The following is a 22,798-nucleotide window of genomic DNA, read 5'->3' on the forward strand; positions in this document are numbered from 1 at the left end:
CGGAAGTGACGAATTGCCAGTCATGTTTGCTTCTGCGTGTGGTTTTGGGTTTTACCGGAACGTGTGTGAAGCATATATGTAAAGGTGGGCTGATTCTATAGAACTGAACATAACTCGTGCAGCGGTTCGGTTGTTCAGGACCGACCGAACTGGAGAGGAGAGGATGCTGAGTGACGGTGAAGCCGCGGAGCTCCGGTCCTTCCTGACCATCGGGACCCGTCCGGATGTCAAGGCCGTGGCTACAGAGTCGCTGCTGGGTCTGTCTGCTCACAGGTGAGTCGCTGCTGGATCCGCAGCTCACCTGAGCATAACAGCAGCTTGCTGATGCCAGTGACGTCACACTGGCGTATCGGTGCACGTGTAATAGGTCTGTAGAGCAGTCGCTACACCACACTAGGGTCTCCGTCTGGACCTAGACCATGACCTAGACCCATAACAACAAAACCTGCTGTAACCCATACCGAGCTGGCAGGGTCGTAGCAAGCTTTGGACATTTCATATTAAAAAGCATCAGTCTGGTGCGTTTAGAGAAAAAAGTAGAGCTACAGGCTGGTGAGAATAATAATAATAATAATAATATTAATAATAACAATAATAAAGCCCTTCATTGTCTCTTATTGAGGAAATTCTGGTGCACCGGCAGCAAAGTTACAGGTAAGTTAAGAAAAACAGATTCACACAAAGAAAAATAAGAATAGAATAGAGATTGTATATTATTTATAGCAAGGATGTTGTAATGACACAAATATATTGTATAAGATGTTATAATAGCAGCATGAGACTAGAGATGAAAACATGTACAATCATCCAGTGTTGGACTCAGATTCTGTGCCACTGAGGCAAAAACTGAAAAGGGATTATTGCTTTGATCAATGTGCAAATATATGTGTTCATAAAGACTGTACAAAGAACAGCAGACAAACAACTGCATGATAAAGTATCTCTACATGTTCACGGTATTCTAATATTATGTATATGTGATTGATTATATATCCTGTCCTGTCTTTAATCCACTTTGAACACCGACTACAGCGAAGTCCTCTGATGTATCCATGCTGCTCAGTACTGCGCTAGCCTAACCTGGAGAGGTAGTGTGTTCCAAAGTTTTGGGGCACAGATAGAAAAAGGCCCGCAGATCTTCTAACATGCCTTAGGGACGGTGAGGAGGAGCTGATCTGCAGGTCTAGGAGCACGAGGAGGGTGGTAGAAATGAAGGAGTTTGCTCAGATAGGGAGGTGCCTTACTGTCCAGCAATTTGAATGCAAGAATGGGCAACCAATGGGGTGATTTAAGAATAAGTCAGCTCCAGTCAGAAACCTTGCTGCTGAGTCCTGGACGAGCTGAAGTTTGGACAGAGCAGCTTTACTGATGCTGTACAAGCAGGAGTTGGAGTGGTCCAGCTGGGATGTGATGAAGGTGTGAATCACTGACTCTAGAAGACAGACACTCAGGTTGGGCTTTAATTTAGAAAACAAGGAGGTTGAAGCAGGACTTGACTGAGCATTCATTTTCAGAACCGGGTCCATTTTTACTCCATGGTTGGAAACCGTAGAGGTGACGTTAGGAGGGAGAGAATGGAGGTTAGGTGGCTGGTGAAGAACATTTTATGTTATTTATTTTATCCAAAGTGACGTACAATACTTAACCTATAGGGCAGCGGTTCCCAAACTTATTTAGCCACGCACCCCCTTCTGTGTCCCAGCCCCCACATCAGGGCATGGCTATATATATATATATATATATATATATATATATATATATATATATATATCAGACGTCGAGCTAAACAGTCACTCGACAGACAGGGTTAAAAAAATATGACGACCTTTTTCCCCATCACTTTCATTTTTTAAATAGTAATTAATAAACATTTGATACCATTACAATTTCCTTTGATTTAATTTTAAATAAATATTTAGAGTGCCCAGGTAGCACACAATGCAATTTAATGGTTTTCTTAAATTAGGAACGTTTAACCTGTGCGGCCAGAGCGCTCTCCTTCCTTCTGCTCTGCGTAAACCTGAACTGGCCACCTACTTGTGCGTAATCAAATGTCTATAGGGGAAAATATGGAAAAGATATAGCCATGAGGTTCACTTTTGCCTCAGACCGACTTGTTGCTTTTTTATGGTGTGGCTGAATCTGCGATCCGCTGCCACGTGGACTGGAATAACAAATGCTGCAGTAACATGAGTTGTGATCAGGTTCGAAGTCACTGGCTGGAGCGGACCGACTTTAATACGTCATCCCAAAATAGAAGCTAATATCTTAATTTGACCTGGAATGAAAAATGTTGTTATAAAACCTCTTAAAAGTTTTTATGTTTTTGTGCCCACTTATGTTTTCTTAGGCCCACCCACAAATGAGTTTCTGGCTACGCTAATGGTGACATATGACAGACTTCTCTGAGCTGCGCAGCCATTACACTTTTCACCTCGCGCACCCCCCTAGCGGCAGCTCTCGTACCCCCAGGGGTGCGTGCACCACACTTAGGGAATCCCTGCTATAGGGCATGTTGTGATCTGTGGAGGAAACCGGAGTGCCCAGAGGAAACCCATGCATGGTAAATGGTAAATGGCCTGTATTTGATATAGCGCCTTCTAGAGTCCTGGAACCCCCCAAGGCGCTTTACAACACAATCAGTCATTTACCCATTCACACACACATTCGCACCCTGGTGGGGATGAGCTACAATGTAGCTATAGCTGCCCTGGGGCGCACTGACAGAAGCGAGGCTGCCGAGCACTGGCACCACCGGTCCCTCAGACCACCACCAGCAGGCAAGGAGTTAAGTGTCCTGCCCAAGGACACAACGACAGCGACAGACTGAGCGGGGCTCGAACCTGCAACCTTCCGATTACGGGGCAAGCACTTAACTCCTGTGCCGCGTCGCATTGTTGCATGCATGGGAAGAGCACAGCCGAGTTTTGAACCTGCAACCTTCTTGCTGCGAGGCAACAGTGCTAACAACTGCGCTGCCATGCAGCCCTTAATATCTCACCTTTCTTTATTGTTTTCTTCTAATCAGTAAACTTGACAAAAAAGCTAAACACATTGGCAAGAATAATTATTTAGACATGGCTGATGCGCTGCACTGACAGCTGGAGTTCTGCTTCCAGAGACGGGTGCCGTTTCCTCCACTCCAAACCCGAGCTGATAGCCGCGCTGGTGGAGCTGACCTCTGACCCATCTGTTGCTATAGTGAAGGACTGTTACCACATCCTCATTAACTTGTCTGCCGATGAGACGCTGCATCAGGTGAGTCTTGGTTCTGGGTCTCGGTACCTCTGTAGTTGGTTACCACCTCTCACCTGTCTTTGTGTTCTCCAGGTTATAGTGAATAAGGTCAAAGTTCTTCCACTGTTGTTGAAGAACCTTTTGGACCCAGGATACTTGTTCTCCGATCAGATCTGCACCATTCTGTCAAACCTGACCCGGCACGAGAAGACCTGCAGGACGGTGTTTGAGGTCATTCTAGCATCTTTATACAGCCACGCTGAAGTGGGCCCACTTAATGATTAACCATGTGTGATGGACATCAGCCTGTTGACCAGTAAAACCAGCCAGGACTCCAACCAAACTGGTGTTTAGTTTTTGTTTTTTTGCGGCATTTGTTCCGCCTCGCTTGGTAGTAATATTGTGGTAATTGTCAGTCTTATAAACGGAGATTGTGCCTTGGCGCAGCAGAAGGAGGTGTCTTGATGACGTAGGGAGTTAATGCTGAGCTCTGACCAGCAACTTTATTCAAAATGAAAGTAAATGCGGGCCATATGTGGGAAGGAGGATCTTAAAATCTATTCTGAATTTAACAGACAGCCAGTGTTGGGAAGCTAAGACAGGATAGATGGGTGGGATGATGTCAGCTCTCGCAAGGGTACTCTTCTGTAGTGTCCTTGGGCAAGACACTTGCCTATGTTGGTGGTGGTCAGAGGGGCTGATAGCACAAATGGCAGCCTCGCCTCTGTCAGACCGTCTCAGGGCAGCTGTGGCTACATAGTAGCTTACCAGCACCAGCAGTGTGTGAATAATGAGGGCTATAAAATGAATCCCTTATTATTGTTGTTGTTGTTGTTAATGTTGTAATTGTTGTTATTGTCTCTTTCAGGTCCTGCAGGAGGACATTGGTCTGGCTAAACTGGTGGCAATCTTCTGTGATGAAAACTACAATCAGAAAGCCAAGATGCACTACCTGGGTCCTCTCCTGTCCAACTTGACTCAGCTACCCCAGGCCAGAACCTACATGATGGACCGGGACAGGTGGCTGGACACACACACACACACACACACACACACACACACACACACACACACACACACACACACACACACACACACACACACACACACACACACACACACACACACACACACACACACACACACACACACACACCTAATGAAGCATCTATTAGATTGAACTGAGGGCTGTGTGTGCGTGCGTGTGTTTCAGGTATGTGATTCAGAGATTACTCCCCTTCACCCAGTACAAGGAATCAGTTGTGAGAAGGGGCGGAGTTATTGGGACTCTCCGTAACTGCTGCTTTGACCACAGTAAGAAACACACACACGCACGTACGCACGCACACACACACACACACACACACACACACACACACACACACACACACACACACACACACACACACACACACACACACACCTGACTCAGATTTTTGAGGATCTCCAGCAGCATCTGGGCTGCTGATCTGACTGCAGATGATCAGCTAGATGGTGCGGGGATTCCTGAGGGATGCTTAGATGATAAAATCTAGACCTACATTTACACAGTTTAGTAAAAGTTATTTGTTTACCTGACATGTTCCAGTTAGTAGCTCTAGCCATCCTCAGAGATCGCCGATGATGGTGGCGTCACGTCCTTTTATCCGCAGGCAGCAGAGGACGGTGTCGCCCTCTACTGCCCGCCTCCTCCTTGCTGATGACACAGTCCCATGCCTGATGATAAATGACCCGCACTTGTATAGCGCCTCTCAGAGTAAGGACTCCAAAGCGCTTTACACTACAGTGTATCATTCATCCATTCACACAGATTCACACACTGATGGTGATGAGCTACGATGTAGCCACAGCTGCCCTGGGGCGCTGACAGAGGCAATGTGTATGTTTCATCGTCTCTGTTTATGGTCCCGTGTCCACGTCTCCTTATCTCAGTCGCTTCTTTGATCCATCTTTTATATTTCTGTTGTTCTGTGTTTATGATCCGTGTACCGTCTCAGTCCATTATGTGGTTTCCCCTTGTGCAGTGGTCTGTTACAGCTGATGTCTTTATTGTACTTTCTGCTTCTTGTTTGGCTGCTCTTATGTGTCTTCGACTTGTTTCCCTCTCGCTCTATTTTTCATGTGTTGAAAAATAACTTTTACTAAATTGTGTAAGAAAAGAACACGTCATGTTCTTTCTGAAGATTTATATTTATTTAGAAATAATCAAGCAGCGTCATTTGGCCATCGCAGCTCAGTGCCACTCCCCCCTAGTGTTGCAACCAGGGGCGCAAGACGTCTCGTCGTCTTCCTCCACTTATCCAGGTCCGGGTCGCGGAGGCAGGATCCCAACTAGGGAGTTCCAGACCGTCCTCTCCCCAGCCACCTCCACCAGCTCCTCCGGCAGGACCCCAAGGCGTTCCCAGACCCGATTGGAGATATAACCTCTCCAACGTGTCCTGGGTCGACCAGGGGGCCTCTTGCAGGCAGGACATGCCTTAAACTCCTCACTGGGCAGGCATCCAGGAGGCATCCTAACAAGATGCCCAAACCACCTCAACTGACTCCTCTCGATATGGAGGAGCAGCGGTTCTAATCCGAGTCTCTCCTGAATGTCCGAGCTCCTCGCCCTATCCATAAGGCTGAGCCCAGCCACCCCGCGGAGAAAACTCATTTCCGCCGCTTGTATCTGCGATCTTGTTCTTTCAGTCATTACCCAATGACCAAAGGTGAGGACTGGGCGGTAGATAACCGGTAAATCAAGAGCCTTGCTTTCTGGCTCAGCTCCTTCTTCACCATAACAGACCCGTTCAGCGTCCGCATCACTGCAGGCGCTGCCCCAGTCTGCCTGTCTATCTCCTGCTTCCTCCTTCCCTCACTTGTGAACAAGATCCCGAGATACTTGATCTCCTCCACTTGAGGCAGGACCTCTCTCCCGAAATTATAACCATTTATATTTTTGTTGGGTGGTTAAAGTTTGGTTCCTGGTCCCGCCTTTTCAGCATATACGAAAACAATTTTTTTGGGCTCTTTTTAATTGCCTATTACTTTTGAGCAATTACACACAAATTTCAAGTTGATCAAGTGAAAATTGAAGGAGTTGTATGATCAAATACAGACTCTACAAACAGCCATTTTGGGGTCAAAATGGTGTTTTTGATCAAACATGGCTGACTTCTTGTTCATTTTTATGACATAGGTGCATGAGACTTTTCTGTGCAGCATGGTAAGTACTACAAGTGTACCAAATTTCATAACTCTACTATAAACATTTTTTAAAGGAGTGAGATTTTTCTTTTTCTAGAGGGCGCTGTTGAGCTATTTCTTTTGCGACATTCGCAATGGTTTTGAAATACGTACATTTCATGTACAATCTACACTCCCCTAAAGGATTATTAGGAACACCACACTAATAACGGTGTTTTACCCCCTTTGGCCTTCAGAACTGCCTTGATTCTACGTGGAGTTGATTCAACAAGGTGCTGAAAGCATTCTTTCGAAATGTTGGCCCATATTGATAGGACAGCATCTTGCAGCTGATGGAGATGTGTGGGATGCACATCCAGGGCACCAAGCTCCTGTTCCATCATATCCCAAAGATGCTCTATTGAGTTGAGATCTGGTGACTGTGGGGACCGTTGTAGTACAGTGAACTCATTGTCATGTTCAAGAAACCAATTAGAAATGATTGGAGCTTTGTGACATGGTGCATTATCCTGCTGGAAGTAGCCATCAGAGGATGGGTACATGGTGGTCATGAAGGGATGGACATGGTCAGAAACAATGCTCAGGAAGCCTGTGGCATTTTAACCATGCCCACTAAGGGGCCTAAAGTGTGCCAAGAAAACTTCCCCCACACCATTACACCACCACCACCAGCCTGCACAGTGGTAACAAGGCATGATGAATCCATGTTCTCCTTCTGTTTACGCCAAATTCTGACTCTGCCATTAGAATGTCTCAACAGAAATGGAGACTCATCAGATCAGGCATCATTTTTCCAGTCTTCAACTGTCCAATTTTGGTGAGCTCGTGCAAATTGTAGCCTCTTTCCTATTTGTAGTGGAGATGAGTGGTACTCGTTGGGGTGTTCTGCTGCTGTAGCCCATCCGCCTCAAGGTTGTGCGTGTTGTGGCTTCACAAATGCTTTGCTGCATTCCTCGGTCGTAACGAGTGGTTATTTCAGGCAAAGTTGCTCTTCTATCAGCTTGAATCGGTCAGCTCATTCTCCTCTGACCTCTAGCATCAACAAGGCATTTTCGCCACAGGACTGCCGCATACTGGATGTTTTTCCCCTTTCACACCATTCTTTGTAAACCCTAGAAATGGTTGTGGGTGAAAATCCCAGTAACTGAGCAGATTGTGAAATACTCAAACTGGCCCGTCTGGCACCAACAACCATGCCACGCTCAAAATATCTTAAATCACCTTTCTTTCCCATTCTGACATCCAGTTTGGAGTTCAGGAGATTGTCTTGACCAGGACCACACCCTTAAATGAATTGAAGCAACTGACACGTGATTGGTTGATTAGATAATTGCATTAAGGGAAGTTGAATAGGTGTTCCTAATAATCCTTTAGGTGAGTGTATATTTGTGCACAAATTGGTGATTTTGGGGGGGGATTTGTTTAGACCTCTAAAAAGCCATTTGAAGTGGCGGAAGAAAAATAATACTCAGAGCAGATACAATAGGCCTTCGCTGCTCGGGCCTGATAAAAACAAGTGGGCCCAAGGCGCTGCCCTGGGGAATACCAGGCTCATAGACTGGATCAAGGCTGCGGGTGTCCTTTGACCCTTTGCTGGGTTGTACCAAGGGTTAAAGGTAAAGCAGTTGGTGACAGGACCTGGGTCCACTGGGTGTTCCTCAGAAAGGCCAGCTATCTGATGGTGGTCCAGAGTTAATTTATCTCTTGGTGGAGCAGATGGGTCCTGTCCTGGAGATTGGGCCGACTTTGAGATGAGTAAAAATAACAAATGATGTAATTCATCCAGAATAAATTAAGCTGTCCATTTTTGGATTTTTTAGAAGTAAAAGTTTGACCTCCACCTCCTTGGAACATAGGTCCATGGTCCTCATATTAGGGTCTGATCTTCTCTGCAGCTCATCACCAGTGGTTGCTAAGTGAGGCTGTAGACATCCTGCCATTCCTGCTGCTGCCGCTGGCCGGTCCTGAGGAGCTGACGGAGGAAGAAAATGAAGGTGAGTCTGGCCAGTTAGATTTATTTTTTCAGGGGTTGATTAATCTAGTCTGACTTGACCAGAAACTTCCTGGTTTGTTTATTATCCTAAAGTGTTGAAAGTGTCATGTGAAACTTAAAAACAGGCTGAATTTTAGGACACATAAAGGATTCAAGTGCTGAAACAACTGTGAGGAAAACCAGAAGTTGCTAGTCAGACTCCCAGACTGGATAACATCCAGATGTAACAGAACAGCTCGATCAAGAAAACGACTATGCAAGCTTTGAGAAGTTTGCTCATTTCATTTCCAAGCATAGCTTGCAACCCTGTGTCATCCTTACATGCCTTAAAACCACCTTCAGAATTAACAGTAAGAGAAGCCAAACGCACAAAGATGAATGCCTTCATCACCAATGTAAACAAACATTACAACCCAACATCTGCAACTAAGTCTAACTCAGAGGAAACAAATTTAAGAGATGCACCAACACAAAACTCAAACGTGAGTAAGTGTTTTTGCTGTAGAGAAAGTCACACAATACATAAGTGCCCCAAACTCACAGGTGTTTGCTGATGGTAAGAAAAACATGTACATGAAAACAAACTGTTTCGCATGTCTGAGGAAGGGTCCTAATTCTAAAGACTGCAAGAGCAGAGCCACGTGTAGCAAATGCAAAAGGAGCCATCCAACTCCTCTACTCAAAGACCGCCCTCCAACAGACAACACTGACCACGGCACAGCAGAAGAAAATGTGACCTTATTGCAGGGCCTGAAATTCACAGCGGGATTGCGGGCATTGCGCATTATACAAATGATTCTCGCAAATTTGGGTTTTATAATGCGGGAAATTCCCGCATACAGCGAACATGAACGTAGTCGTGAGAGAAACCGCTTCCACTACACCCTTCGTGCGCTGCACTCTTCTTCTCCCCACTTATTAAAAGATGAGCTTCCTCTCTTGCTAATACACCAATGGTTGTCATTTAAGGCCTGGACCCAAACATGGACCGCTGGTTAAAACGCAAGTCTGACGTTATATTAACTGAAGGACCTGCTCCCAAAATAATGTCACAAGAAAGCCTTAGCCCCACCGCCGAGGTGGCGCTGATACTAGTGATGACACGAGTCCTTCAGACTCTCGAAGTGGTAGCGTCAGTAACGTTATTTATTTATCACCTGTATCGGCTCCTAGTTGCCGAACCCGGTGTGGTCCACCACAGAGAAAGCTGCTCTAGCATGATGACTTTAATTATTCTACAGAGTGTTGCTCAGCCTTCTGACGCTCACGCCCACAGACAGCCGGTGTGATCAGCTCTGAAAAGCGTTGATCAGAATTCGCAGATCACGGTTTTTTTATTATTATTTTTTTTCCCAGAGATCGGCCTCAGATTCTTTTTCTGGTCAGCAACCTGGGAATCAAAATAAAAACTTTGAACGATTCCGGGAAAAACTGACAGTTAGTCCCAGTTCCAGTCGATGCTCAATGCCCAACCTGGGTGATGAATCCTTTCTCTGGCTGTACGTTAATAAAACCAAAGATATGCTGATCGATGTGGAAAGTGTCGAAGAGCACAAATAGCTCAGTATCACCAGCAAACTGACATTTCAGGCATATTATCAGGCTGTCTTATGAAAGGGTGAATCAGTGTCTCTTTTGCCTGAGAAACTCTCATCCTTTGATTCTGATAAAACTGCTGACTTAGTTCTGTTGTGCTTTGACTGAGTTGGTTTTAGGGATGCAACGATACCACTTTTTTCCAAACCGATACGATACCGATACTTGGATCTGAATACTCACCGATACCGATTACCGATACCTATACTTCTACCACAAAAAATGCAATGATTTGGAATACAGATTTTATTTTCTTCTCTGCTTTCAACAGGAAAATACTGAGGTAGAATAAAAGTAAAATATATGAATAACAATAATCACAAAACTAAAATATTAGGTGAACAGAAATGACAAGTTACAGTGAAGCCATTTTCAAGCAACTGCATTGGTATCGGTTCCTGGTATCAGTTAACTTTTACCGATACCAGTATCGTATCGGTATCTGCACCGATACCAATACCAGTATCGGTATCGGTGCATCCCTAGTTGGTTTTATGCTTTTGTTTGGAATTGCTACAACCAGAGCTGACTGAATCAGACAGAGACGTGGTCCAGTATGAGCCAGTATGAGCCAGTATGAGCCCCGACACAAGAAGAGGCTGGCTGGATACCACTATGAGGTCCGGCTGCCTCTGTCTGGATGCAGTTCCACGACCCTTTATTGGTCCATATCACCTCAACACTGTGCTGTTGGCCGTACTAATTGCTTTATAAAAAACAAGTTCAACAGAACTCAAGTCTCCTGAGTGGTCATTATGTTGTGATCATGTTTGTTTTTCCTTTTTTATTGTTTTGTAATATTGTGTGTATTGGCTATTTGTCCATAAAACTTAAACAAAAACTAATCAAATACTTTCAAATGGCCCCTGGGCTACATCAAGGGTTAGGCTTTACGCACGGGTAAAAAAGGATTCAAACCAAGCAATGTCCATGCCAAAATTGCGTTTGGTAGTGGTTTATTAACTCAAGAAGCAAGATCACAGATTTTTGCGTCTTCTCTGTCTCTGTGGTAAAAAACCATGTCCCCTCGCAGCCCTCGCTGCTCCACCCACCTTGACCTATTTATACAGATAATCACCCACACCTGACCAATAAACTAATTAGCCAAAATAATAAACAAAAAGCATAATGCAAAACAAACAAAATAGCTTCAACATTGTGTTTGATCTTTACGCCTCACCCGCTGCACAGCAAATTTACTTTCTGGTACAAATAAAGCCTTTGAGTGGGGAATTGTGGAGATTTACAACAGGAGCAAAATAGTAGAGTAAAAACAACGAAACACATAAGAGAGGCTGAATATATACACGTTCTTGAAAATAACTATAAAGATTGTGGGTTTAAAAAGGAGATCGTCGTCGTCTTCCTCCGCTTATCCGGGTCCGGGTCGCGGGGGCAGCATCCCAATTAGGGAGCTCCAGGCCATCCTCTCCCCGGCCTTGTCCACCAGCTCCTCCGGCAGGACCCCAAGGCGTTCCCGGACCAGATTGGAGATGTAACCTCTCCAACGTGTCCTGGGTCGTCCCGGGGGCCTTCTGCCGGCAGGACATGCCCGAAACACCTCCCCGGGGAGGCGTCCAGGAGGCATCCTGACCAGATGCCCAAACCACCTCAACTGGCTCCTTTCGATCCGGAGGAGCAGCGGTTCTACTCCGAGTCCCTCCGGAATGTCCGAGCTCCTCACCCTATCTCTAAGGCTGAGCCCGGCCACCCTACGGAGGAAACTCATTTCGGCCGCTTGTATCCGCGATCTCGTTCTTTCGGTCATTACCCAAAGCTCATGACCATAGGTGAGGATTGGGACGTAGATCGACCGGTAAATCGAGAGCCTGGCTTTCTGGCTCAGCTCCCTCTTCCCCACGACAGATCGGCTCAGCGTCCGCATCACTGCAGACGCCGAACCAATCTGCCTGTCGATCTCCCGATCCCTCCTACCCTCACTCGTGAACAAGACCCCGAGATACTTAAACTCCTCCACTTGAGGTAGGACCTCTCCCCCGACCCGGAGGTGGCAAGCCACCCTTTTCCGGTCGAGAACCATGGTCTCAGATTTGGAGGTGCTGATCCTCATCCCAGCCGCTTCACATTCGGCCGCGAACCTACCCAGCAAGAGCTGAAGGTCAGAGCTGGATGAAGCTAGGAGGACCACATCATCCGCAAAAAGCAGAGACGAGATTCTCCTGCCACCAAACTCGACACACTCCACACCACGGCTGCGTCTAGAAATTCTGTCCATAAAAGTGATGAACAGAACCGGTGACAAAGGGCAGCCCTGGCGGAGTCCAACCCTCACTGGGAACAGGTCCGACTTACTACCGGCTATGCGGACCAAACTCACGCTCCTCTGGTAAAGGGACTGAATGGCCCTTAACAGAAAGCCACCCACCCCATACTCCTGGAGCGTCCCCCACAGGGTGCCCCTGGGGACACGGTCATAAGCCTTCTCCAAATCCACAAAGCACATGTGGATTGGTTGGGCAAACTCCCATGCCCCCTCCATCACCCTTGCAAGGGTATAGAGCTGGTCCACAGTTCCACGGCCAGGACGAAAACCACATTGCTCCTCCTCTATCTGAGATTCAACTATCGATCGGACCCTCCTCTCCAGTACCTTGGCGTAGACCTTTCCAGGGAGGCTGAGGAGTGTGATCCCCCTATAGTTGGAACACACCCTCAGGTCACCCTTCTTAAAGATGGGGACCACCACCCCGGTCTGCCACTCCCTAGGAACTGCCCCCGATGACCACGCAATGTTGTAGAGACGTGTCAACCATGACAGCCCTACAACATCCATAGCCTTGAGATACCCAGGACGAACCTCATCCGCCCCCGGGGCTCCGCCGCTGTGTAGTTGTTTGACTACCTCAGCAACTTCTGCCCCCGAGATCGGACAGTCCATCCCCAGGCCTCCCAGCTCTGGTTCCTCCTCGGAATGCGCATTGGTGGGATTGAGGAGCTCCTCAAAGTATTCCTTCCACCGTCCGACTATAGCCTCAGTTGACGTCAGCAGCTCCCCATCCCCACTGTAAACAGTGTGAGCGAGTTGCTGCCTTCCTCTCCTGAGGCGCCAGACAGTTTGCCAGAACCTCTTTGGAGCCGATCGATAGTCTTTCTCCATGGCCTCACCAAACTCCTCCCACGCCCGAGATTTTGCCTCGGCAACTGCCACTGCTGCACCCCGCTTGGCTATCCGGTACCTGTCTGCTGCCTCCGGAGACCCACAGACCATCCACACCCTGTAGGCCTCCTTCTTCAGCCTGACGGCTCCCCGAACCTCTGGTGTCCACCAGCGGGTACGGGGGTTGCCACCACGACTGGCACCGGCCACCTTACGACCACAGCTAGCAACAGCCGCCTCGACAATCGCAGAGTGGAACAAGGCCCACTCGGACTCAATGTCCCCCACTGCTCTCGGGACGTGGTCAAAGCTCTGCCGGAGGTGGGAGTTGAAGACCGTCTTGACAGGTTCTTCTGCCAGGCGTTCCCAGCAGACCCTCACTATGCGTTTGGGTCTGCCAGGTCTACGCGGCATGTTCCCTTGCCATCTGATCCAACTCACCATCAGGTGGTGATCAGTTGACAGCTCCGCCCCTCTCTTCACTCGGGTGTCCAAAACATACGGCCGCAGGTCAGATGATACGACTACAAAATCTATCATCGACCTGTGACCTAGGCTGCCCTGGTACCAAGTGTACCGGTGGGCATCCTTATGTTCGAACATGGTGTTCGTTATGGCCAAACTGCGGCTTGCACAGAAGTCCAATAACAAAACACCGCTCGAGTTCAGATTAGGTGGGCCATTCCTCCCGATCACACCCCTCCAGGTCAAGCTGTCATTGCCCACGTGAGCATTGAAGTCCCCCAGCAGGACAATGGAGTCCCCTGATGGAGCACTATCTAGCACTCGTCCCAGGGACTCCAAAAAGGGTGGGTACTCTGAACTGATATTTGGCCCATAAGCACAAACAACAGTCAGGACCCATTCCCCGACCCGAAGGCGCAAGGAAGCTACCCTCTTGTCCCCCGGGGTAAACCCCAACACACAGGCAGAGAGTCTCTGGGCTAACAAAAAGCCAACCCCAGCCCTCCGCCTCTCACCCGGAGCAACTCCAGCAAAGTAGAGTGTCCAACCCCTCTCCAGGTCTCGGGTTCCAGAGCCAATGCAATGTGTCGAGGTGAGTCCGACTATATCTAGCCGGTACCGCTCAACCTCTGCCACAAGCTCCGGCTCCTTCCCCGCCAGCGAGGTGACGTTCCATGTCCCAAAAACTAGTTTTCTTGTCCGGGGATTGGACCGCCAAGGCTCCCGCCTTGGTCTGCCACCCGATTCGCATTGCACCGGACCCTTCATGTTCCTCCTGCGGGTGGTGGGTCCACAGTTGGACGAGCCCATGTATCCGGTTCGGGCTGGGCCCGGCCGGGCCCCATGGGCGAAAGCCCGGCCACCAGGCGCTCGCTCACGGGCCCCAACCCCAGGCCTGGCTCCAGGGTGGGACCCCGGTAACCCTCCGGGCCGGGTACTCCGACTCTTCGTTTTAACCGCCATGAAAGATCCTTCGAACCGTTCTTTGTCTCACCCTTCACCTAAGACCAATTTGTCATGGGAGACCCTACCAGGGGCACTAAGTGCCCCAGACAACATAGCTCCTAGGATCATTAGGGCACTCAAACTCCTCCACCACGATAAGGTGACGGTTCAAGGAGGAGTTAAAAAGGAGATGGTGGAGGATTCCAGGGAATGGTCAACGCTGAATGGTATGAATTTGCATAGTGCCTTCTTCTACACCAGCAGCCCAGGAGGCAGAGCGGGCTGTCCACTAATCCGAAGCTTGTGACTTTTTCACTTGTAGAGTTTAGCTTCAGCTCAAACTGTACGGCTTCCCCGCAGAGCAAATCTCACGAGTCGTGCTCACTGTACGTCTGGTAGCAGCACTTCAGGAAATAGCAGTTTTTACACGTCATACTTTTTTGTGTTTTTCATGTCTGTTGTCCTTCGGGTGCTGTAGGACACACAGGGACTTATGGAGTTAGGAGGAGGAAGACGAAAGAAAGAAAGTAAATCAATAATAATTAGATTAATCAACGTTTGCAGCTAGAGTGAAACACAAAATGTGTAAATGTCTAAAAGAGCAGGGATGAACAAATGCAGAACGGTTATCAGGGTCCTGACGTCCAAAGCCAGTTCCTGCTCTAACTAGTCGGTAGCCTCCCAGTCATGGTTCTTCTCACTTGTTGCTAACTTAAAAACTAGGCTTGGCTGCTCTTTAATACATGTATATTTGATTTCACTTCAACTGTGAACTAGAAAAATTGCATTTATTGCACAAATGCTGTTTGAATGCTGGATAGCTGAAGCTGTAAGCTGAAGCTGCTGAACAGCTGAACTGAAGCTGAAATTAAGCAAAACTGTCAAAATGAGCTAAATGTCTTGAAAGATGTTGAAGCAAAAAGCACCAACAAGCAAATAAAGCACAAAAAGTAAGTGAAGAATAGAGAAAAATAATGCTAAATAGCAAAAAAAAAAACTTAAATCTGTGAACATTAAATAAAAATCTGGACAGCTAAAATGTCTAAACACCTGTTATTTCAGTAGGACTAGTTTAACAGTTTAATTTTTACATTTAGCTGAACTGTGAAATTAGCATCATATGCTGAATTCAGAAACTAATTGCTGAAGCTGAAACTAAGCAAAACAGTTAAAATGAGCTGAATGTTTTTGAAAGATTTAGAAGCAAAAAGCACAAAAAGTGAAGAACGGAGAAAACAATCCTAAACAGCAGAAAACTGAAATCTGAACATTATTTAAAAATCTGGACAGCAAAAATGTCTAAACTCTTGTTGTTTGAGTAGGACTAGTTTAACAGTTTAATTTTTATATTTAGTTGAACTGTGAAATGAGTAGCATAAGCCGAATTCAGAAACGGATTGCTGAGGCTGCTGAATAGCTGAAGTGAAGCTGAAACTAAGCTAAACTGTCAAAATGAGCTGAATGAATTTAAACATTTAGAGTGGTGAGAGACATTTTTTTAAATTTGAATTTTCTCAATCAAATGAACCGTACGACCACAGTGTTTGGAGTAGTCATGAATCATAGCTCAAAACGAAGGTATATTCGTTAGTTGTAAGCCAGCATGTGTCTCATTTCAATCGGACCTACGGTAATCTCGGGACAACGCCGGAAATGGAGCAAGGGAGGGTCACTGCTCCCATCTTTCCCCATTATAACTTTTGTGAATTTTTCTGAAAATTTCAAGTCGTACCTCAACTTCTACCTGCCATTTTAGAAAAACCGTAAAAGATATCAAAAAGCCTCTTTAATATGTTAAACAGGAAAGTCTTGTGAGTTTGTTAAACTTTGAATGAAGTCTCTGAGTTAAAAGGAACCCTATAGAGTTTGAGGTCAAAAAAGTGATAGGAATTTGCTGAAAATTGACGAATCCCATTCATTTCAATGGGAAAATTTTCGCAGAAAAAGCTTAATATCTCGAAAAATTTTAAAGATATCAATGCCAAAAGTAATAGCCGGAAAGAACTTAACAAGCTGAACGTTTTGATATAAAATTGTTGAAATAGCTCAAAATTTGAAGAAGAAGAGGAGGTTCAAAAAGTGTACGGAAGCAGAATAAGAAGAAGAAGAAAGAAAGAAAAACAGGAAAACAATAGTTTGAATGCTTAACAGCATTCAAACAATAAAACTAAAACCGTAGTAAATTTTAATTTTCAACATTTCTTAAAGAACACAGCATGCTGGGAAATCTGTTCCATTCAACCAGTAACCAGCATGCTGAAGCCTAAACACCAATGCTTCTGTTAGGATCCGTTACCCACTTGTTAGGTAATTTGATTTTATCCCATATTACCTTAAAGGACGACACACCTTTTGATAGAGAGAGAGAGTAAATTGATTATTTGTAATGTCCATGTGTGTGTGTGGCTCAACCAGCCCCCACTCTGCTTCAGCCTCAAAGCTTTCTCCTCACCTGCTCTGTATACCTGCATTCTCCAATTATCTGGTAGATAATATTTAACCTCCATAACCCTGGAACCTGAAATAAACACACATGACAACAAGGAAGACATTTTACACTGAATTAGCCAAATGAGGGGGAGATCACCATGACACATAACTCTCTCCAGAGCTAGCTGCCAGGCGACTCCCCCTTCCTCAAGAGTCTTCAGTGGTTTTATTCACCAAATGGATGGGGGGAGAAGGCGGACCTTCCCAAGCTACAGAGTTACAGAGTTCTCTCAATTAACATCTTTGCTCAACCTTTTTATGAACATACCAACACAGAGATTCATGATGTGTAATGGGCATCTTTTAGGTCTCAAAAAGGTACATTTATAAAAATACCCAACACCACTCTAGACTGAGTTGGCTTGTGTTAGCTTCCATAGTTATCAACTGAAAATGACAGTTGGGTGCTCAGCGGTGACTCTATTTTGTAATGGTTGCATCACCATGTGAGTGGGGCAGAAAGCAGTTCAGCACCAGTTTTGAACCAGAAAACTGGTGCTACAACAGTTGAAAATGAAAAAACCAGTGCCAGGTCGGGCTCTGGCACCGATCCGGCTCTGGAACCAGCTTGGTTGAAAAACAAATCCTGAGACTTCCTGGGAACAATGTGGTGGGGGTCGGGGCAGGGATAGATTTAGGAACCATGGGTGAGTGAGGATACATTCAGCTGGTATGTTGTCCATAGGTCTCCCTGTGGACCTGCAGTTCCTCCCCGAGGACAAGAGACGAGAGGAGGACCCCGACCTACGGAAGATGCTGCTGGAGGCGCTGTTGTTGGTACTGATCACACATACACACACACACACACACACACACACACACACACACACACACACACACACACACACACACACACACACGCACGCACGCACGCACACACACGCGCACACACACACACACACACACACACACACACACAATATCAAACTCAACACATCTGTCTCCCACTCAGCTGACGGCGACCAAAGCCGGCAGACGAATGCTGAAGGACAAGAATGTTTATCCAGTGATAAGGGAGTTGCACCGCTGGGAGAAAGACGCTCACGTTGCAGCAGTCTGCGAGAAACTCGTCCAGGTAGGAAGCATCTAAGGCCGTGTCCAAAGGGCCAGAGGCCTCATTTATACAACCTGGTGTAGAATCTCCACTAAAACCTTTACACTCAGCCAAAAAACAAAAATATACTAACGCAAACTAATTATCCGACATGTAAAACTCTGCTGACACCACACCTGTCCTAGAAATAAGTTCAGGTGTTTCTGGATCAAATCCCGCCCCTACACACCCGTTCTCTACCATAAATGGACAATGCAAACTACATTATGAATATTGTGCGTATAAATAAACCTGCTTACTGGTAACCATGACAACCCAGGCTCTGGGACTCAACAGGCACAGAAAACTTATTTTATTCCCATCCAGCGGCATGATGCTGCAGCATCGGTGGGCTCAGGAGCTGCAGAGCGATCAGCACCTATACATAAATTAAAAAAAATGTAAAGAATTGGTCATATGCAGCCTATTGCCAATAATCATGATACTATCAATAAAAGTGGCACAATGGTGCGCAGGGAGGGATCGCTGTCTTTTCCAAATCAAAGATACTTTATTAATCCCAGAGGGAAATTAGAGATCTACAGGGAACCATTAATGAAAACATCTAATTTAACCCCAAAGGGATTTAGGCAAGAAATATTCATCATATCAAACAAACATCAGCCCGATGGTCGGCTAATCCTCGCTAGAGGAAGCTGGTTCTGACAACTGTAAGGAAACCTGACAGCTGCACCTCTGCCCGGTTTGCTGCTGTACTGCTTCAGGTTATAGTTTGAGATAAACTGTTGCATGAGACGTGGCACAATTAATGCACCAATCAGTGATTGGAAGACATATGTAAGTAACATCTTAAAAATCCATCCATCCATTCTCTTCCACTTATCCAGAGTCGAGTCGCGGGGGCAGCAGCCTAAGCATAAAGGCCCAGACTTGCCTCTCCCCAGCCACTTTGGCATGCCCCTCCCAGATGACCGAGCTTCTCATCCTATCTCTAAGGGAGGACCCAGATGCCCTGTGGAAAAAACTCATTTTGGCCGCTTGTGTCCGCGATCTTGTTCTTTCAGCCACCACCCAAAGATTAAGTTCCGATGAAGCCAACAGGACCACATCATCTGCAAAAAGCAGAAACCTGATCTTCAGGCCACCAAAACGGATGCCTTCAACACCTTGGCTGTGCGTAGAAATCCTGTCCATAAAGGTTATGAACAGAATCTGTGACAAAAGGGAGCCTTGGTGGAGTCCAACTCTCACTGGGAACAAGCCCGACTTACTGCCGGCAGTTCGGACCAAGCTCTGACACCGGTCATACAGGGACCTAACAGCCTGGTACCCCATACTCCCGGACTACCCCCCACAGGGTCCCCCGAGGGGCACGGTCAAACGCCTTCTCCAAATCCACAAAACACATGTAGACTGGTTGGGCAAATTCCCACGCACCCTCCAGGATCCCCCTAAGGGTATAGAGCTGGCCAAAAAGACCAGATAGGACTCTTTGTTCAGCTTGACAGAAACCCTAACTGCCAGTGTCCACCAGCAGGTTCGGGGCTTGCCGCCACGACAGGCACTGATGACCCTGCGGCCACAGCCCTGGTTGTCACCTTCCTCAACTGTGGAGGCCCATTCGGACTCAATGTTCCCCACCTCTCCCAGAGTGTTTTGGAAGTTCTGTCATGGGTAGGAATTGAATCTCCTTTTGACAGGAGACTCCACCAGACATTCCTAGCAAATCCTCACAATACGTTTGGGCCTGACCAGCATCCTCCCCACCATTGGAGCCAACTCACCAGGTAGTTGTCCATTGACAGCTCCGCCCCTCTCTGCACCTGAGTGTCCAAGACATGCGGCTGCAGATGACAACCAAGTCAATCATCGATTTTCTTAAAATTATTTTATTTTATTACAGATGTAATTTGTACAGCATATGTCTGTGTGCGTGCGTGCGTGCATATGCATGTGTGTGTGTGTGTGTGTGTGTTCCCGCATTTTCCATCGAGTTGCTCTTTGGAAATACTGTGTGTGTGGAAGGTCCCTTATGTGGTTTTCCGAGCCGTTTTGTGCGTAAGCAGTTTTAGGATTGACGACCAGGTGTGTCCCTCTTGCAGAACTCACCTGTGGACACAAACCGAAGTCTTTTTGGGGATCTTGAGTCAGGCATCATGGTGCATTAAGTTAAGTCACCTTGTTTAGAGGGGGGCGGGGCATGGGGGGGTGGGGGGTGGAAATGCAACAATATGAGGTCAAAGCCAGTGATTCCTTGTGCTGCTGTCTTTGTCTTTCCAGGTACTGATTGGGGACGAGCCAGAAGAAGGGATGGACAACCTGCTAGAGGTGAACATCCCAGAGGAGGTTGAAGAGAAACTCAGAGAAGCCGATGCAAAAGAGCAGGAGGAGCTGGAGGAGGAGACCAGGAGGAGAAGGGAGGAGAGCGATGCTGAGCAAACAGAAAGAGAAGGGAGGGTGTAGGACCTTGGGTATAAAACTCGGACCCTGCCCAGGACCTCTGATCTCTGAATCTGGACTTTCCTGACATTAAAGGGTTTCTGTTCTCTGAACGTTCTGGGGGTGTTTTTTTCTTTCTTTCTAGGATTAGATCCATCAGGTACCTGAGTGGAACTGATTGAAGACATCTTGGTTCGTGTAGGCCTGGTTTGAATTTGGAGTTCTTTTAGGCAACAGTTTAGAAAGAAAACGATGGGAAAATGTGGCAGCTCTAATAAACCCAGACTCTGGTGTAAGAGCTTTCTGGCAGTACAGTCGGTGAGATGGTGAATTTAGGGGCTGAGGGAAAAATGGTTGAGTTTAGCTAGCTTCACATCCAGGATGGCAGAGGGAGCATTAGACATGGAGAAAACTACTTTAAATCTGGTCATGTGGTCAGGAGTTTCTATGCTGCAGAGAAGAGATTCTGCTGTCATGTCATAGATGACATGTCTGATTTGTGTTCATTTAATTAAAATAAAACCACAGAGATGGTCCACACATACAAACACCTTGGTGTCTGGCTCCATGACTCCCTCCCCTTCAAGCCCATGTAGATAATTTTGTGAAGAAACTCAAAAGAGACTGGGTTTCTTTTTTAGAAATAAACTGTTTTTCCTTTGAGTCAACAAAACGACTTGTTACGGCAACATTTCTGTCTGTTCTGGATCATGGAGACCTTTTGTACATGAATGCCTCAGCAGTGTCTTGGTAAGACTGATGTGGTTCATCATGCCTCGCTGAGGTTTATTACTAACCGTAGACCACTGACCCGTCATGGGGAATTGTGTTCTCCAGTGGGACGGCCTTCTTTATCCACCAGGAGGTTGGGACATTGGTACACCTTCATTTATAAGGCCATGCTTGGATTACTACCCACCTACATCTAACGTAATCTCACAGAGAAGTGGAACTTCTCACAGTCCGCGTACAAACTCACATCAATATTTCTCATAAACTGTAGTACACCGTGTGTGATTCAGGGTTTTATAGCCCCGTTCTAACCCTGGTAGCCTCAACCTGAAAAAAAAACCCAGCTAGAATATGCAGAAAGCAGACACTGTGCTAAGCTATTTATTTATCTTGTAAACAAATGTATGCACTGCACTGTCAGATATCACACTGTAGCATTGGAAAAGGCTAACAGTTATTTGTTCACAACAGTGTCAGAGGTGAAATAGACAGCTGGGTGTCCAGCAGCTTTCCTCTGCTAGGAATGTTGTGTTCTTCCCTGAATCAAAACCACTCCAAAGCAGAAAACACACTGCTCCTGATCTTGTCTTCAGAAGATGGTCACAACATCTCCATCGCCTGATTTCTCTTCTGCCACAATTGACATCCCGCTGCAACTCCAAGGTCTCATGCAGAAGACGAGACTTTTCCTTTTTAATAAAAATCTTATTTTGTCTCATTAAATATTTTTTCACAAGTTAAATACAATTATCTACATCATGTCTCTGATCTTCAGATAACTCAGAAGTTCACTCACTCGCTCTGAGAGACGGCTTCGCCTGCACACCGGATCTCCAGGAGTGTCCATGTTCCAGGGTGCAAAGACTAAACAATAGACTAACCCAAACCCAACAACACCCTCAGACAGAAACTGGTCCGTTCTAAAGACAAAACACCCAAACAGAAGCTCAGTGGCGTCGTTTATGCAATCCAGTGTAGTGAGGACTGTCCAGATGTTTACATTGGGGAAACTAAACAACAATTACACAAGAGCATGGCACAACACTGGAGAGCCACTCTTCAGATCAACACGCTGCAGTCCACCTACACCTGAAGGACAAGGGACACATTCTGGACAGAGAAGATAGATGGTGTGAGAGAGGAGAAAAAGAAGCTATCTATGTCAAACATGAAAACCCTACTTTAAATAGGGGTGGGGCTTAGATTTCACCTTTCCAGTACCTATAATGCAGCTTTGGACTTCATACCTAAGCAGCTTCAGTCTAGGTCACATCTTCCTGCATCTAATTAACAAAACGACTCATCAGGGGTAGAGAGGAGGGGTACTCAGAGTAGTTTCTGCTCGTTAAATAACAGACAGCTACAGCATATAAGCTTGACTCTCCCAGATTCCAGGCTGAACTGATAAAGCTCCCCGGATGAGAAGTGAAACGTCTTCCAAGAAACCAAAGGAGTCCAGCTGCCTTCATCTGAACCCATTGGATTACCATGACCTGTATGACTTCGAACCTTCGCCAGCATGTCAGGCTTCCTGCTTGTCAAG

At 46.5% G+C, this 22,798-nt stretch overlaps 1 protein-coding gene across 2 annotated transcripts; it reads left to right on the forward strand.

Annotated features, from left to right (window-relative positions):
* Positions 1-20,636, forward strand: hgh1 (HGH1 homolog (S. cerevisiae)). 2 transcript variants are annotated; one of them, XM_015958262.3, is made up of 9 exons: positions 1-273; positions 3,120-3,258; positions 3,331-3,468; positions 4,106-4,257; positions 4,451-4,551; positions 8,319-8,417; positions 17,716-17,807; positions 17,983-18,105; positions 20,365-20,636. In XM_015958262.3, the coding sequence occupies exons 1-9, from the start codon at positions 164-166 to the stop codon at positions 20,545-20,547; spliced, it is 1,137 nt and encodes a 378-aa protein (XP_015813748.1). In that variant the 5' UTR covers positions 1-163; the 3' UTR covers positions 20,548-20,636. The 2 variants fall into 2 exon arrangements, with proteins under 2 accessions (XP_015813748.1, XP_070405671.1); XM_070549570.1 differs by lacking the exon at positions 20,365-20,636 and adding an exon at positions 20,187-20,312.
* Positions 20,637-22,798: the final 2,162 nt, after the last annotated feature.

This window comes from Nothobranchius furzeri, chromosome 3 (genome assembly GCF_043380555.1).
Source record: "Nothobranchius furzeri strain GRZ-AD chromosome 3, NfurGRZ-RIMD1, whole genome shotgun sequence".
NCBI lineage: Eukaryota > Metazoa > Chordata > Actinopteri > Cyprinodontiformes > Nothobranchiidae > Nothobranchius > Nothobranchius furzeri.

Bases quoted from the DNA above. Each gene is read 5' to 3' on its own strand.
- hgh1 (XM_015958262.3), top strand. From the start codon at position 164: ATGCTGAGTGACGGTGAAGCCGCGGAGCTCCGGTCCTTCCTGACCATC. The intron at 274-3,119 runs GTGAGTCGCTGC...TTCTGCTTCCAG, and splicing joins CTGGGTCTGTCTGCTCACAG to AGACGGGTGCCGTTTCCTCC. The intron at 3,259-3,330 runs GTGAGTCTTGGT...TGTGTTCTCCAG, and splicing joins CCGATGAGACGCTGCATCAG to GTTATAGTGAATAAGGTCAA.